We start from the raw sequence: 14072 nt of genomic DNA, 5'->3' as shown, positions 1-14072 counted from the left end.
GGGTGGCAGGGGGTGGGCTGGGGCTTCTCCCACCTGGAGGCAGGCTTGGGAGCTGGTTCTGGAGGCCCAGACCCAGGCCTCGTGCATACTGGACTTGAGGGCCCAGTGCCGGACGGCTCAGGTTGGGGGGCGGAGGGGCTCGGCCACGAATCCTTACCAGCCCCCCAAAAGACCACCCAAAGCCCAAGAATGTAAAATTTACCAAGACCGATTTAAAGTTTATTGCCAATAAAATTAATTTCTATTATTTCCTAAAATACAACTTCCTAAGAAGTTCTGAAGAATTTCCTTAAAAGCTGCTTAAGTCCCTAACAGTTACCATTGCTAATCAACACAAGTGAAAACAGCATCCCAGGTCCACCCTTAGTCCCCGCACAACATGTGGGCGTGTTTGGGAAACTGTCCGAGCCTTTACAACGTGGCTTCCACGCTGAGCGAGATGCAAGTTTCAGGGAAGGCTTCCGCGTGGCCAGGATCTGAGGAGGCGCTCGGTTCCCTTCTTTGGCCTGACTTTCCGCAGCCAGAGCCCGGGCTACCCTCTGCAGGAACAGGCTGCCAGGCACCCCTGGTGTCTGCGCAGGAGGAGGGACAGCCAGGGACATTTGAGGATGCACTGCCCTCTGAGCACAGTGGCGAGCCCCTCCAGGCCATCAGGCGTCATGATCACGGGCTTCCCTGGGGGTACGCAGGGGGACCCCGGTCTCTCCCTGAGCTGCGGGCGGGTCCTCAGCCTGGCCTAACGGAGCGACGCTGGCATGAGCCACCTCCAGTGTCGCCTCTGGAGGCTGGCTGTCCTGGAGACAGCACGGGCCCTGGGCGGCCTGCTCCTCTCGTGGCTCATTGCTGGAGGTGGCGGGCGCCCCACCCGGGCTCTGCTGGCCCCCAGAGGGGGTGTCCTCCCTGGACAGCACATTCTGGTGGCTGCATGGCAGCAGGTACAGGGGCATGAGGTTCTCCAGGTCCAACTCCCAAGACGGGATCTTGAAGGAGGGCAGCTCCGGCGTGGGCTCCTTGGCTCCTGCAGAGGAAAGGAAAGCCACCATGAATGCCCGCAGCAGGTGAGCAGAGGGCCCGCCCGGCCCTTGGTGCAGGGGTGCAGGGTCGGCCCTTTGCTAGGAAGGCCAAGGCAGGGTTCCTGGTGCCATGAGTCCTGACCTTTTGCTGGGAGGGCGGCCGGCCCTGCACAGGACACCTGCACACAGAGCCCCGCAGAGCGGGGTGGTGAGAACCCTCCTCCCCAGACAGGCTCTCTCCTGCTCACCCCCGCGCCGCAGTGAGCGGCTGCCAGAGCTGAGAAAGGAATGCGAATGCCCACACAGGGTCTTTTCCATGAGCGATACCCCACCTGCAGGGGGGTGGAGAGTGTATGGATGTATGTTCACAAGAATGATGGGATGAGGACCCCCGGGGCCAGGGGCTCCTGTGTGTCTGGGACCCTCAGTTCCCACAGGTACTGGGTGCTCCCCTGACACGTGCCTGCACTTGTCCCGTTGCTGCCTCGTCGGGGCGTCCCCGGGGCGGGGGGCCTCCCGTGCTGGGCATCTCGGCGGCCCAGCAATGCTCTGGACTGCCAGTGCCGCAGGCAGGCCTTTTTCCAGGCCTGCGCCCAGAACGGGGCTGTGGGGGCCCCCACAGCTGCGCTCTGCAGGGCACCATGCTGAGCCAGCCCACCGGGCATGTGCACATCCCGGGCCCACCCTTGCCAGTCCCTGCTCCCGTGACGGGACATCTCGCCACCTCGCACGGTTTTCAGTCGCATTTCCCTGATGACTGGGACTGTTGAGCACTTTTCCCGTTTGCCGGCTTCTGGGTCTGCTCTTCTGTGAAGTGCCCGTTCATCGCTGGTCATTTGTTTCCTTACGAGGCCATAGTTCTTTATATATTCTGGATACTAGTCCTTTGTCAGTTATAGACAAATGACAAACATGTTTCCAGTCTTGGGTGTGACTCTTCCCTTTTTGATGGCATCCTCTTCTCTGATGTATCCAGAAGTCCTTCATTTCAGTGTGGTCTAATTTATGTCTACCTTCCTATACGGCTAGGGCCTTTAAGAAAATCTTACTGAACAAATCCTCATGTACCATGAGGACATAAAGATATTACCCAATAGTACCTTCCAGTGTTTACAGCTTCACACATACGTCTTTAGTCCACGTGAGATTAATTCGTGCGAATAGTGTGAGGTAGGGCTCTAATTTCATTAGTGTTTTTCCCGCGTGGCACCGAACTTCCCAGCAGCATTTATCAAAACCTACGCACCCCCGCTCATCAGCCAGCTTCTGCCAGAAACTTAGTGTCCATGTGTGCGCGGACGTGCTCGCGGCATCAGAAGCCTCCACGCCGGCTCGGCGGTGATCTCCGCACAGGTGCCATGCTGTCTTTAACCAGCAAGCTTTAGAGAAGTGGCACGGCTAATTATACTGAACTGCCCTTCTTCTTCGGGTTCTTGGCTATTCTTGACCCTTTGCAATCCCATACACATTTCAGAAGCAGCATCTGCCGCTGGAGTCCGGCACTGGCCTACCTGGGAGCCTGGCGTCTCGGCACCACGGCGCCCACTCCGCGAGCAGGGTCTGTCTGCATTCCTTAGGGTTCCTCAAGGTGTTCTCTCTAAGTTTTTTCCTTTTCTCTGCAAGTCTTGCTTGTCTTTTGTTCGATTTATTCCTAGGGACCTCACTTTTAAACACGCTATTGAAAATGGCCTATTTTCATTCCCCAGGATTCCTTACTGATGTAGAAATGCCTGCTTCACCTTCAGCCTAAGATGTACATCAGCCACGAAGAGAGCCCTGGGCTGGGTACCCCACCATACTGAAGGCTTCCATTGGGATGAGTGAAGGTAATCAATATTCCCTGGAAGGGACTCTGTCTTGTATCACCCGATATTTAAAAATATGCATTTTCTTTGTCTCTCTCTGGTGGTTGCTGGTTGACTTACGACATATCTAGAATCTTATTTGCCATTCCTGGACTCATCAGACTCCAAGAATCTGTAGGGTTCTCAGCCTCACCTCTGCAAACACCTCCCCCTCCTCTCCCCGGGACCCCAGTCACACCGCACACCCCAGCCCCACCTTGCTCACAGTCCTCCACGTTCTGCACCTGCCTTCGTGTGCCAGGTGACTCCCTAGCTCTGGTTTCAAGCTCACAGGTTCCAACCGACCGACGACATGCTGCTAAACCCATCAGTGGACTGTTGAGCCTCTGTGATGTTTTCTGCAGCCCTAAGTTTTATTTGGTTCTCGTCAGATACGCTCATAAATTAAACAACAGTTTTCTGTTCTCTTCAGATGTTTTTCACTTTGCCTTTTGTTTCCTGAAACAATAAGCCCAGTTACTTTGCATTTGGCCTGCGAGCTGGATGCCCTCATGTGTCTGTCTCTGCCGAGGCCTTGGCTTTCCTGAGGGCGCAGCCATGTGGGATGAGAATGGCTCAGTTCTTCCTCGCTCCTCCTGGCATCTGTGATGACCAGTCCAGAATCGCTCCAAGTTAATCCTCAGCCTGAGGAGTTTGGGGACAGTCTGTCCTTCCAAGCTGTTGGCAGAGATTTTCTCAGCCCCTTTCACCATGAACGCCCGAGGCAGGTGAGCAGAGCCCCTTGGTGCAGGGGTGCAGTGGGCCCTTTGCCAGGTTTGAGATGGGGCTGACTCTTCTTGCGTCCTGTGGGAGTGAGAACGGGGTTCCTTCTGGTTTGCCACCACAATGCGGGTATAGCCATCTGGGGTCCAAGTTTTATGGGACAAGTTCTTGGCCTCCCATTCTGGCTGTGCTCTGAGCTTCATCCTCTCTCTCTCCCTCCTGGAAAGCTGTGAAAATCGAGTTCACCAGGGGAAGCCATGCTCACGGGGTTTTCTTTGGGTTTGTCTTTGCCTCTGTCCCTGGCCTGAGGATTCCCAGCTTCTTGGCAATCCACGAGCACCCATGGCATGCACACACACACCCCCGTGGTGTCAACCCATCTGGGAGCCAACCTGCCATGTGACTGGACCTGCGGCTCAGACCCCCTGTCACTTACAACAGTTGTTTTTAGTTTATGATCCTTAAAATCCAACTTGAGTCTTCTCTGGAATCACATAGAAATCAAACTCACCCTCTCAGCCTCCTTTTCTAGAAACAGAAGCCACTGATTCCTCACCAAGGGCGTGTTGAAAAGGCAAACATACTCAGGCGCTGCGTGCTCTGAAGGGAGGTGTTATTGTGGTGAATGTTTTCTTAGATGAGATGACACCACGTCAGAAGCACCCTACAAGGATCCCGTGTCCAAACAATGACATCACTGGGCAGACAGCGCATGGGCAGCCGAGTCTGAGCTCCTACAGAGCACGTCAGGCTCTGGTCGTTACTCAGACTCACCGTGGCCCTTGCTCTGCGCACCCGTTAGTAAGTCGGCCACCACTGCTCTTCGGGGCCCACAGCTCAGACTGGTGGCCACACAGAAGGATGCCAGGCCAGCTCCCAGCTCTTTGCAGACGCTCTGCCAGCTGATGCATTCGCTAGGTGTCTGGCCCCACCTCTTGGACCTGCTGCCTTGTGGCACACACAGCATGGGGCGGGCGAACATGGGGATGCCAGGCGCTGTCTACAGACGCTCTATGTGAGCTCAAGCATGTCCTCTGTGCCACTGAGAATACAGTGTCCCAGCCCTTGACCCTCCATTGGTGATTTCTCCCTCCTTCTTTTTTTTTCCGTAGAAAATATTTAACTCTAGAGAATCAAGCTTGGGTAGATCTCAACACCCAGACTTTGAGATACCTTACCGTCTACTCTCATAGGCTGCCTTGTTTCTCGCTGTTGATCCTTTGAAACCTGCAGAGAGAGAAGTAGCAGGGAATATGGATGCAAGATTTGTTGCACTGCCTAAAGGGGGCAAACAAACCGAGCTCTGCCCCCAGGAGCTCCAGACGCAGGCAATCACCCACTGCCTAGTTCAGAGCACTCACTTCTGTGTGGGGCTGCTGACACAAGTGCACTGGGCGGGGGGGGGGGGGGGTGGGTGTGGAGGGGTGTTGGCTTCTCCCTCTGCATGCGCATCACAATGGAGACAAGTAGTGCTTTGCCTAATGAGTGGGAGCGTCTCACAGGGGCTGAGGGTCCCATTTGGAACCCCAGCATGAGGAAGGGGCAACAAGGACACAGCATAGGCCACCCCTTTCTGGGCACCTTCACCACACAACTCTGCTCGCTGTGGTAAGTCCTGGCTACCCAGGAGCCCCAAGTGTCTTCACTCCACCTCCTGAAAGCAGGAGGCTTATTCCTTGCCCTGGTGCTGCCAGACCAGCCAACAGGTGACTTATGATCCCATCCATGTGGGCTGACAGGTAGGAGGGGGGAGCACGGTGCTTGCCAAAGGGCCAGGGATGGTGCTCATTCTAACTCGGGGCTGCATGCAGCAGGGACCAGACACTATGACTGTGCACAATTTTCCCTTGAAGGTTTTGAAAGACCTCCAAGTACAAGTGCTTCTGGGAGACTTCTAAATCTGGAGTGTGCCTCCCCGAGCCAGCCCTTGAGAATTACAGTCAAGATACAAACTGATGCATGAACGAGTAAAGATATAACTTTATAGGAAACAAAAGGCAAGCCCTTGTTGATGAGGGACGACCATCCCCTAAAGAAGAGGAAGCGAATGGCAACAGGCTACAGAAAGCCAAGGTTTGAGGAGCATGCTGTCGGGATGGGGAGGCTCCCAGGGGATCCATCAGAGAGGCAGTCATGGCTGCTGACGTGGGGGCAGGGCTCTGGTGGGTACCTGGGGGTGCAGCAGGCTGAGCAGCCGGGCAGGCGACCACTGCCGTCAAACTTCCCGCCCACAGGTGACAGCAGGGCATCTACCAAAGGTGGCCGCAGAGTGGGCAGCAATCCCAGTAGAGGAGGGGATGGGGCTCAGGAAGCAAAGGTGATCAAGGTATAACTGGAACTATAGGGAGGCACACTGCTGGTTTAGAATGAAAGCAATAACAACACAGAGCTTGGCAGTGGAGTGGTGGAAGGCTGGGGGGTAGAGATTTGTGGGGAGGGTGGTGATGATTGTGCCAGTGTGTGCATCAGCATCCTTCACCTGAGAACAAAGTGCTGGAGCAGGAAGCATAAGAGATCAGTCCTCCGCAGAAGGAGCCACTATGCTGAGGAGAGCCATCGGGGTCGACTGTTCCAGATTCTGGAACTGGACCAGGCACAGTGACAATGTGCAGCACCAGGGAAAAGATGCTACCTGTTCCTCCTGAGCGAGCCATGTGTGCAAGCCAGTGACCACCCACCCTCCGTCCTCCTGTCGCTGCCGGAGAACAGCCCTCATTCCTGGAGCAGCCAATGCTTGGGCAGGCAACGGGAACTCCGTGCTCCAAAACGTGGGCGTTGTGCCTTTTGACTGGGTCTGGTCATGCCCTGAGGGGCCGGCACAGGTGCTCTCTTGTCCTGGCCACCATGGCAGCAGTAGCTTCTTTAGGGCCATCGATTGGAACATTTATTCCTCTTATTTGCAGCCAGATATTTAAGGAAATTACTGGCTGACCACACAGATAATCAGAGAAACTTCACAATAGGAAATACATACTTTGCAAAAGCAGTTTGGAAGAGTCACAATCTGATAGTTCAAAAACCTACAATCCCTGAGCAGTGGGAGAATCTGATGTCCAGACTTACCACATTATAATACTCAGAATACCCAGTTCTCAACAAAAAATTATAAAACACACAAAGAAATAAGAAAATGTGGCCCATTCAAAGGAGAGAAAGAATTTGACAGAATTTCCCAGAAGAAGCCCAGACATTTAAGACATTAAATCAGCTATCTTAAATATGCTCAATGAGCCAAAATGAAGAACTAAAGGAAATCAGGAAAATACTGAATAAACATAAAGAGTATCAATAAAGAGATAGGAATTACAAAAAGGAACCACACAGAAATTCTACCACTGAAAACTGAAATTAAACATTCACTAGTGGAGCTCACCACATTTGAGCAGGAGAAGAAAGGATCAGTGAGCTTGAAGACAACTGAAATTATCCAGTCTGGGGACCAGGGAGAAAATGGAATGAAGGAACATGAACAGCACCTGGTGGATCTGAGGCCCAGAAGGAGAAGAGAGGGGCAGAGAGAAAAATATCTGATGAAACACTGGGTACATGCTTCCCAAATGTGATGGAAGGTATGGATCTACACACCCAAGATGCTCAACTGACTCCAAGCAAGATAAACGCAGACGGTCCACACCGAGGAGCCACAGCACTGCTAGATTTTTCAGAACCCCAGAGAGGATTCTGAAAGCAGCGAGAGAGAAGTGGTTAATCCTGTATAAGGAGCCTCAGTAAGATCAACAGTTGATTTCTCATCAGAAATCATGGAAGCCCGAGGGCACATTTAACATCCTGTAAGGAAAATAAAATCTGCCAACCAAGAATTCTAAATCCAACAAAACTGTTTTTTGAGGATACAGGAAAAATTAAGACATTCTTAGGTAAACAAAAGCTGAGAGAATTCATGACCACAGACCTTCCCTATAAGAAATACTAAAGGGAGCTTTTTGGGCTAAAATGGAGGCTTCACGCAGTAGAAGAAATAAAGAACTGGTAAAGATAACTGCACGGGTTAATGTATAAGCCAGGGTTGTTATACTTGGGGTTTGTAGGTCTTCTTCTTCTCCATGCAATTTAAAAGACTTATTCATAAGATAATAATTATAAATCTTTCCTAATAGGCACACAATGTGTAAAGATGTAATCTGTGACATTAAGAGTATAAAAGAAGAGGGATGGAGATGTATAGGAGCAGAGTATTTGCAGGGTATTGAAATTAAGTTGGTATTATTCAACATAGACTCTTATAAGTTTAAGATGTTAATTATAATCCCCAAGGTAACCAGTAAGAAGATAACTAAAAAATAATAAGAAGGGAATAAAAACGGCACAGTATGCAAATTCAGCTAAATATTTAAAAAAGCAGTAGTGAAAGCATTGTGGAATAAAAAACATATGAGGCATACAGAAAACAGATCAGTGGGGAAAAGAGGGTCCATTCAGTGTTTCGTGACTGCAGCTGGAACAACAGAAACCCACAGTGGGGGGATGATGCTGGATCGGTACCTCACACCAAACCCACCAGTGAACCACACAGAACTCAGCTCTCAAAATTCAATGTTGAAAACTTGTAGTAGAAAGTACAGATGACTCTCTTTTAGATGCTTGGGTTAAAGATGAATCGAGACCAAGAAACATTATAATAAAATATGTATAAGTGTGAGTATATTGAAAGGTACGGCTCAGCCTCATCAAACGTCAGGTTAAACTAAGCATGGAGTCAAGTTGCTCTGTGACACCCTACCTGTAATCACCCAACTAGCGAGTGGTTTATATCAAGAATATATAAAGAATTCAAATAAATCTGTAAGAAAAGCAGAAAGTGCACGACAGGAAAATGGACAAAGGATAAGAGCAAGCACTTCCCATAGGAGGAAACTTACATGGCTAATGCATGTCCAGCATCATCAGTCATGGGGGAAATTCTAGGAGGGACAGGAAGCCACCAGCCCGCACCACTGGGTTTGTGGCCCCAGGTGTTGGGGAGGATATGGACCAACAGGGTTTCATATGGGCTTCTGTGCGAGTGCAGACTGCACACCCTCTTTAGAAAAGAGTCTGGCCTTATCTGGCAGAGTTGCTGCTCATTACAGAGATCCATACAGGGGCATCCATCCTGCACACCCATAGCAGAGGGGACAAGTGAGTGTGGGGCGGGAAGAAAGAGTCACAGAAGGAAGGCAAAGGGACTCAGCAGCACGAGACAGGGCACAGTCAACTTGACCATTAAGTAGTAAGTGAAAACGTGATTCCCCCAAATTCCAAACATCACATACACACTGTGTCCTTTCTGTGAAATAGAGAGTAGTCAATGAATTGCATGTATGTATTTTTTAGGAATGGTATGATCTGAAACAGAGAAGTAAAAGGAAAACACAAGAACAAAGAGAGTGGCCGGGGCCACATGCGCAGATGTAGACCTCATCAGGACCCTGCCTTTTCTTGGGTGGTTGTTGCTTCCTCTGACACCAAAAATAAAGAAAATATGGAGTAAATTTAGAAAGCAGGGTTTGCATAGATCAATGATGAGTCTGTGTCCCAGACAAGGATTATGATTAATGTGCACCAAGGTCTAAAACAAGGTGTTGGCATGGGGGGCTAGCATTTACTGAGCACCAGTCTGAGCCTGACGCTGGGCAGAAGTGCTCACAACCCTTCACTGAGTCCTCGCACATCTTGCTCTGGGAAGTGACAGCCATACACCCTAACGTCCTCGTGGAGACCCAGGGACTCAGGGGGGTTTAAGAAACTTCCTCTGGGGTGTGGTACCAGTAATGTCTCCACACCAGAATGGACCCAAAGTCCAAGTGCCCCTTATGGGACCTATTCTTTTCTAACCATTTGGCTGACAGCTACAGGCGTTGGGGTCACCCACAGAGAGGTGGGCCTGGTGTGAAGCTGGGTGCGCAGGGAATCAGGATCAGATTCGGGTTCTGGATGGAGCCTACAGTGTGGAGGAGGGCCCAGGCTGGTCTGGGGGTGTGGGCTCAGTGACCGTGCATGACCGTCTGAGGGCCGGGGTCTGAGTCTCCTTAGTTAGGAGGGGGCTCTCCAAGCTCAAAGCCAAGGGTTCAAGAGCATTGTCCTGAGCCTTGGGCCCCACTGGCTGGGGGGTGGTGGGCAGTCCTGTGGGTCACTCTGGAAGGGAGCACCCGGGGAGCTGTGTTCCCAGCAGCCCCGCCCCGCCAGTGTCTGTGCTCACCTGCTGGTAGAGACAGCACCGCGCGGTGCCTCCCTGACCTGCTGCCTCACCACACAGGCCACCCACACCCAGTCCTGGGGCTGCCAGCCCTTCTTAGCAGGCTTCCTCACTCCAGCCCACGTGTGGCTCCCACGCATGCTCACATGCTCCATTGACCATCAGTTACGCACACCCCATTTTCACTGCCCTTCCGCTTCCTACAGAGCTATTCCCCAGCATGGACTATGACAAGCTCAAACACGCAGAAAGTTGAAAGGATCACACAAAGAACACCCCTGAAACACCGCCCCTGGGAGTCTACTGTAGCGAGCGTCTGGCCCTATATCCTCTATCGTACCAGCATGCGTCCCCAGAGCGTGCATACGAGGCTTGGCTTAGGGACACCGCGTGGGGACTCCATCTGCCTCTATCCCACACGCACAGGCCCCACGTCAGGAGCGTGATCTGCCCCTCACGTTTCCTCCTACTCCACATGCACCCTTTGCTGCCCTTGAGCAGCACCCCTGGGCCCAGGAAGCGCTGAGCGTGATGTGCAACAAGCATCCAGAATACGATGCCGACTCCAGCTTCGGGAGGACCCAGGCTCTCACCCCTGCATCTGAGCTCGGTCGTCAGCAGCCCTGGGCTCACCTGCAGCGACAGGGCGCTCTCTGGGCTGGCGGTGGCGGAGGATCTCAGGCTTGAGGACTCGGACCGCGACAGGAGCATCTCCTCCTGTGTCTGCTAGAGCGGGAGGGAAGGAGAAACACGTTACCAAGGAGGCCCTGTGTGGGTGAGCGCACGGGGACCCTGCAGGATGTCTCACTGCTGGGGTCCCCTCCTGTCTGTGGCAGCGGAACAGGCAGCAGCTGGAAGCAGTGTGAGTGCCTGCGGGAAGTCCTGTGGAAGAGGCAAGCAGGAGACTCCTGTGGGAAGGACCCCGCCCCTCCACCACAGCAGAAAATTAAACCACCTGGTGGACTTCTGCTGCGTGAGACACCTTTAAAGCCAGACAGAAGTAGCTTCATCTGTGGGATAGATCCTCCTTATTCATATATTCATTCTGTCTGGCTGATTTCTATACAGTCAGCAAACTGAACATCCCCAACAGATAAACAGACCAGTAAGTCCGTCTGACCATCAGGAAGAGACGCTGCATGAAGTTCTACCAAGTTCCCCACTAACATGTGCCCGTGATTAGCACCCACCGAGGCCCTGGGTGGGTGTGTTCTCCCCTGGCCTGGCCTCTAGGCATGAGACTCCACCTGCTCCTGCAGGTGAGGCCCAGGGAGCAAGGGGTATAGGGGGTTGTCTAAAGTGCCAACTGTTCACTGGATCCAAACTGTTAGGTTACCACAGAAATATTTTTCTGCAACAAAAAAAGACTAATAGTGTTTTAGTTGCCCCATGACCCAGGGCTGCTGGGTTGGAACGAAGGAAGCCAGCTCGGTGCAGGATGATGCAGGCGTCCTTACCAGTCTTGAGGTCTCAGGAGCCCCCAGTGAACCTGGACCAGTTCATACAAGCACCAGGTGTGGGTGAATGGTGCCGAAGAGACCAGAGCTTGCTAACGCTCGCGCCGTGAATCTCTCCTGCTACTCAGTATTCCAGGAGAAGGTGGCCTGTCGTGGCTGCGCAGGGTTGTCATGGGGACAGAAGTCTGTATGTTCCCCTGCACCTGATCTTACTCTTTAAAACGTGTGTTTAAAACTGGGCCATGGTCTGTCCAGGGCCACTTTCTGGCCCCATGGCAGGGAGGGTGGAAAGGCCGTGTGTTCCTGGGGGTCCTGTGTGCGTGTCTGTGGGCAGAGCGGGCGCCATGGGGGCGCCAACTGCAGCCCCACGACGACTGAGGGGCAAAAGGGCAAGCCCGACTCAGCCCAACACTGCTGTACCCACAAGCTCGCGGGAGGGAGAATGAATGAGCACCACTCACACTTGCGCACTAGCTCATGTCCCTGGGGGCGACGCCCAGAAGCGTTACTCTAACTTCCCAAGGAGCGCCAGTGTGATAAATCGCTGCAGAGGCCATCCCCGTCTGTGATGTCAGGGAAGCCGTTTTGTCTTCTGACCCATGGCCACAGCATTGTGAGATACTCCATTCGACTCCTTCCCTCGGGAATGGTGGGTCGGACGAGTCCACGGCTATTTTTTAGACAGAGGAAACAGTCCGGGACACTCACAAACTTACCCTGGTGCAGATGATGTCAGTTTGCTGTCTGTCTCCTGTGAGGGTGTAAATGATAATTCATAGCATGAGAACCGAAGGAGTGGTTGACATGGAGCTTATGCTTAAAATCCAAGTCCATTATTAGCTCATGTTGGGTCCAGGGCAGGGGTCTGTGCAGGAGAGCACCTCCCTCCCTGCCCCCTGCACCCCTGCCTCCCTCTGTGCCCTCCTGCTTCACGGCTGGTGCCCCGACCCTGGGGCACCCCGAGTGTGCCTGCTTGGCCATGGGGGCCGTACAGAGGGTGCACGATAAGTGAGGTCACCAGGTGGCCCTGACCTTGGTGACAGGTCTGCATGCGGGGCGGCGGCGGCGACAAAGGTGCACAGAGGAAGGGCCGCGCAAGGACGTGGGACGTTGAGGAGAAAGGTCTCAGAAGAATCCAACCTTGACAACACCTGGATCTCAGGCTTCCAGCCTCCAGATGGGAAGACCTGTGTTTGTCACTTAAACCACAGTCTGTGCCCGCAGCGACAGACGCGACTCTGTTGACCAGTACTGACCAGCTCTGACAGCACATCCGTTGGGTCGCCCTCATTCTAGTGGACGGCAGGACCCTCATCCTATGGCTGCAACTTGCTTTCCCACATCTTGAACGATGCTGAGCATCGTTTCACATAAGTTTGTTCAAATCTAACCCTAAATTTTGATGAAGTCCAATGCACCACTTTTTCTTTTCCTTCTTTTTAAATTTTAAAATAATTTTAAATATTATTTCATATATTTTTACTCTAAGAATCATGTGGATATACTTAACAGTTTGGAACAATAGAGAAAAGAAAACTAAAACTTACCCAGAGTTCCTTCATCCTAATGCATTTCCCACCAATCTTTTTTTTTTTAAGATTTTTTTTTTTTATTTATTTGACAGAGAGAGTGAGAGAGCACAGTAGAGGGAACAGTAGAGGGAGAGGGAGAAGCAGGCTCCCCGCCAAGCAGGGAGCCCGATGTGGGGCTCGAATCCCAGGGACCCTGGGATCATGACCTGAGCCGAAGGCAGATGCTTAACCATCTGAGCCACCCAGGCGCCCCTCCCATCAATCTTTATTTCCCCATTTATAGGATTTGTTTTTGTTTTATACAATTGCTAATTTGCCATAAATGTAATTTTATATTGCTTTTTCCCACTCATTATATCATAAGCATTTTTTTAAAAATGTTATTAATAGGGGCGCCTGGTGGCTCAGTTGGTTAAGCAACTGCCTTCAGCTTGGGTCATGATCCTGGAGTCCCGGAATCGAAGTCACGCATCGGGCTCCCTGCTCGGCGGGGAGTCTGCTTCTCCCTCTGACCCTCCCCCCCTCTCATGCTCTCTCTCTCTCTCAAATAAATAAATAATCTTTAAAAAAATGTTATTATAGGGGCGCCTGGGTGGCTCAGTTAGTTAAGCATCTGCCTTTGGCTCAGGTCATGATCTCAGGGTCCTGGGATTCGGGCTCCCTGCTCAGCGGGAGTCTGCTTGGCACTCTTCCCCTCCCCCTATGTGAGATCTCTCTCTCTCTCTCTCTCAAGTAAGTAAATAAAATCTTTTTTTAAAAAGTTACTATATAGTTTTCATAGCCAGAATCTTCAATGGCTCCATCATCTTTCAAAGTTGGATATTCAGCCTATCCCGCTTAATAATTCACTTGATTTTGGATGTTTTGATTGTTTCAGATTTCTCATTATTATAAACAATGTTATAGTGAACATCTCTGCATAAAGCTTTGACCACATTTATAACTGACTCTTTCGGGTAATAATATTAAACAATTGAGTGCTTCCTAAGTTATCCTCATTAATCTTTACAAAACCCTTACAGGGAGATAATTTTATTGTCCCCCTTTAGATGAGGAAACCAGCACAGAAATGTGAGGTTCCCTGCCCAAGGTTATAGGCAGAGCTGGATTGAATCCAGGACGCCTGTAGTCTATTTTCATTCCCAGGAGCACAATTCCTGGTCAAAAGTTCATTAACAGATTTACCAAAAGGAAGACTTTTAAAAAATAAACCTATATCATGTACATCACGGCAAACTGTACATCAAATTTGCTAAGAGAGTAGATCTTAAGCATTCTCACACATACACACATAAAAGTGTGATGTG

At 51.4% G+C, this 14072-nt stretch overlaps 1 protein-coding gene and 1 long non-coding RNA gene across 2 annotated transcripts in view; one reads left to right on the top strand and one right to left on the bottom strand.

Annotated features, from left to right (window-relative positions):
• Positions 1–206: 206 nt before the first annotated feature.
• The window catches only part of LOC113928404 (probable palmitoyltransferase ZDHHC11), a 44361-nt gene continuing 30495 nt past the window's right edge, over positions 207–14072 (bottom strand). The window contains 4 exon segments of the mRNA XM_035727457.1: positions 207–1015; positions 4738–4807; positions 10410–10502; positions 11946–11984. Coding sequence (XP_035583350.1) covers positions 651–1015; positions 4738–4807; positions 10410–10502; positions 11946–11984 — 567 coding nt within the window. The 3' untranslated portion in view covers positions 207–650.
• LOC113928406 lies at positions 5086–9041 on the top strand. Its single transcript, XR_003521896.2, has 3 exons — positions 5086–5188; positions 5434–5653; positions 8915–9041. It is a non-coding gene; the product is annotated as an uncharacterized LOC113928406 (long non-coding RNA).

Source organism: Zalophus californianus, chromosome 5 (genome assembly GCF_009762305.2).
Source record: "Zalophus californianus isolate mZalCal1 chromosome 5, mZalCal1.pri.v2, whole genome shotgun sequence".
Lineage (NCBI taxonomy): Eukaryota > Metazoa > Chordata > Mammalia > Carnivora > Otariidae > Zalophus > Zalophus californianus.
The sequence above is the reverse complement of the archived record's forward strand: the minus strand, read 5'-3'. Positions and strand labels throughout refer to the sequence as shown.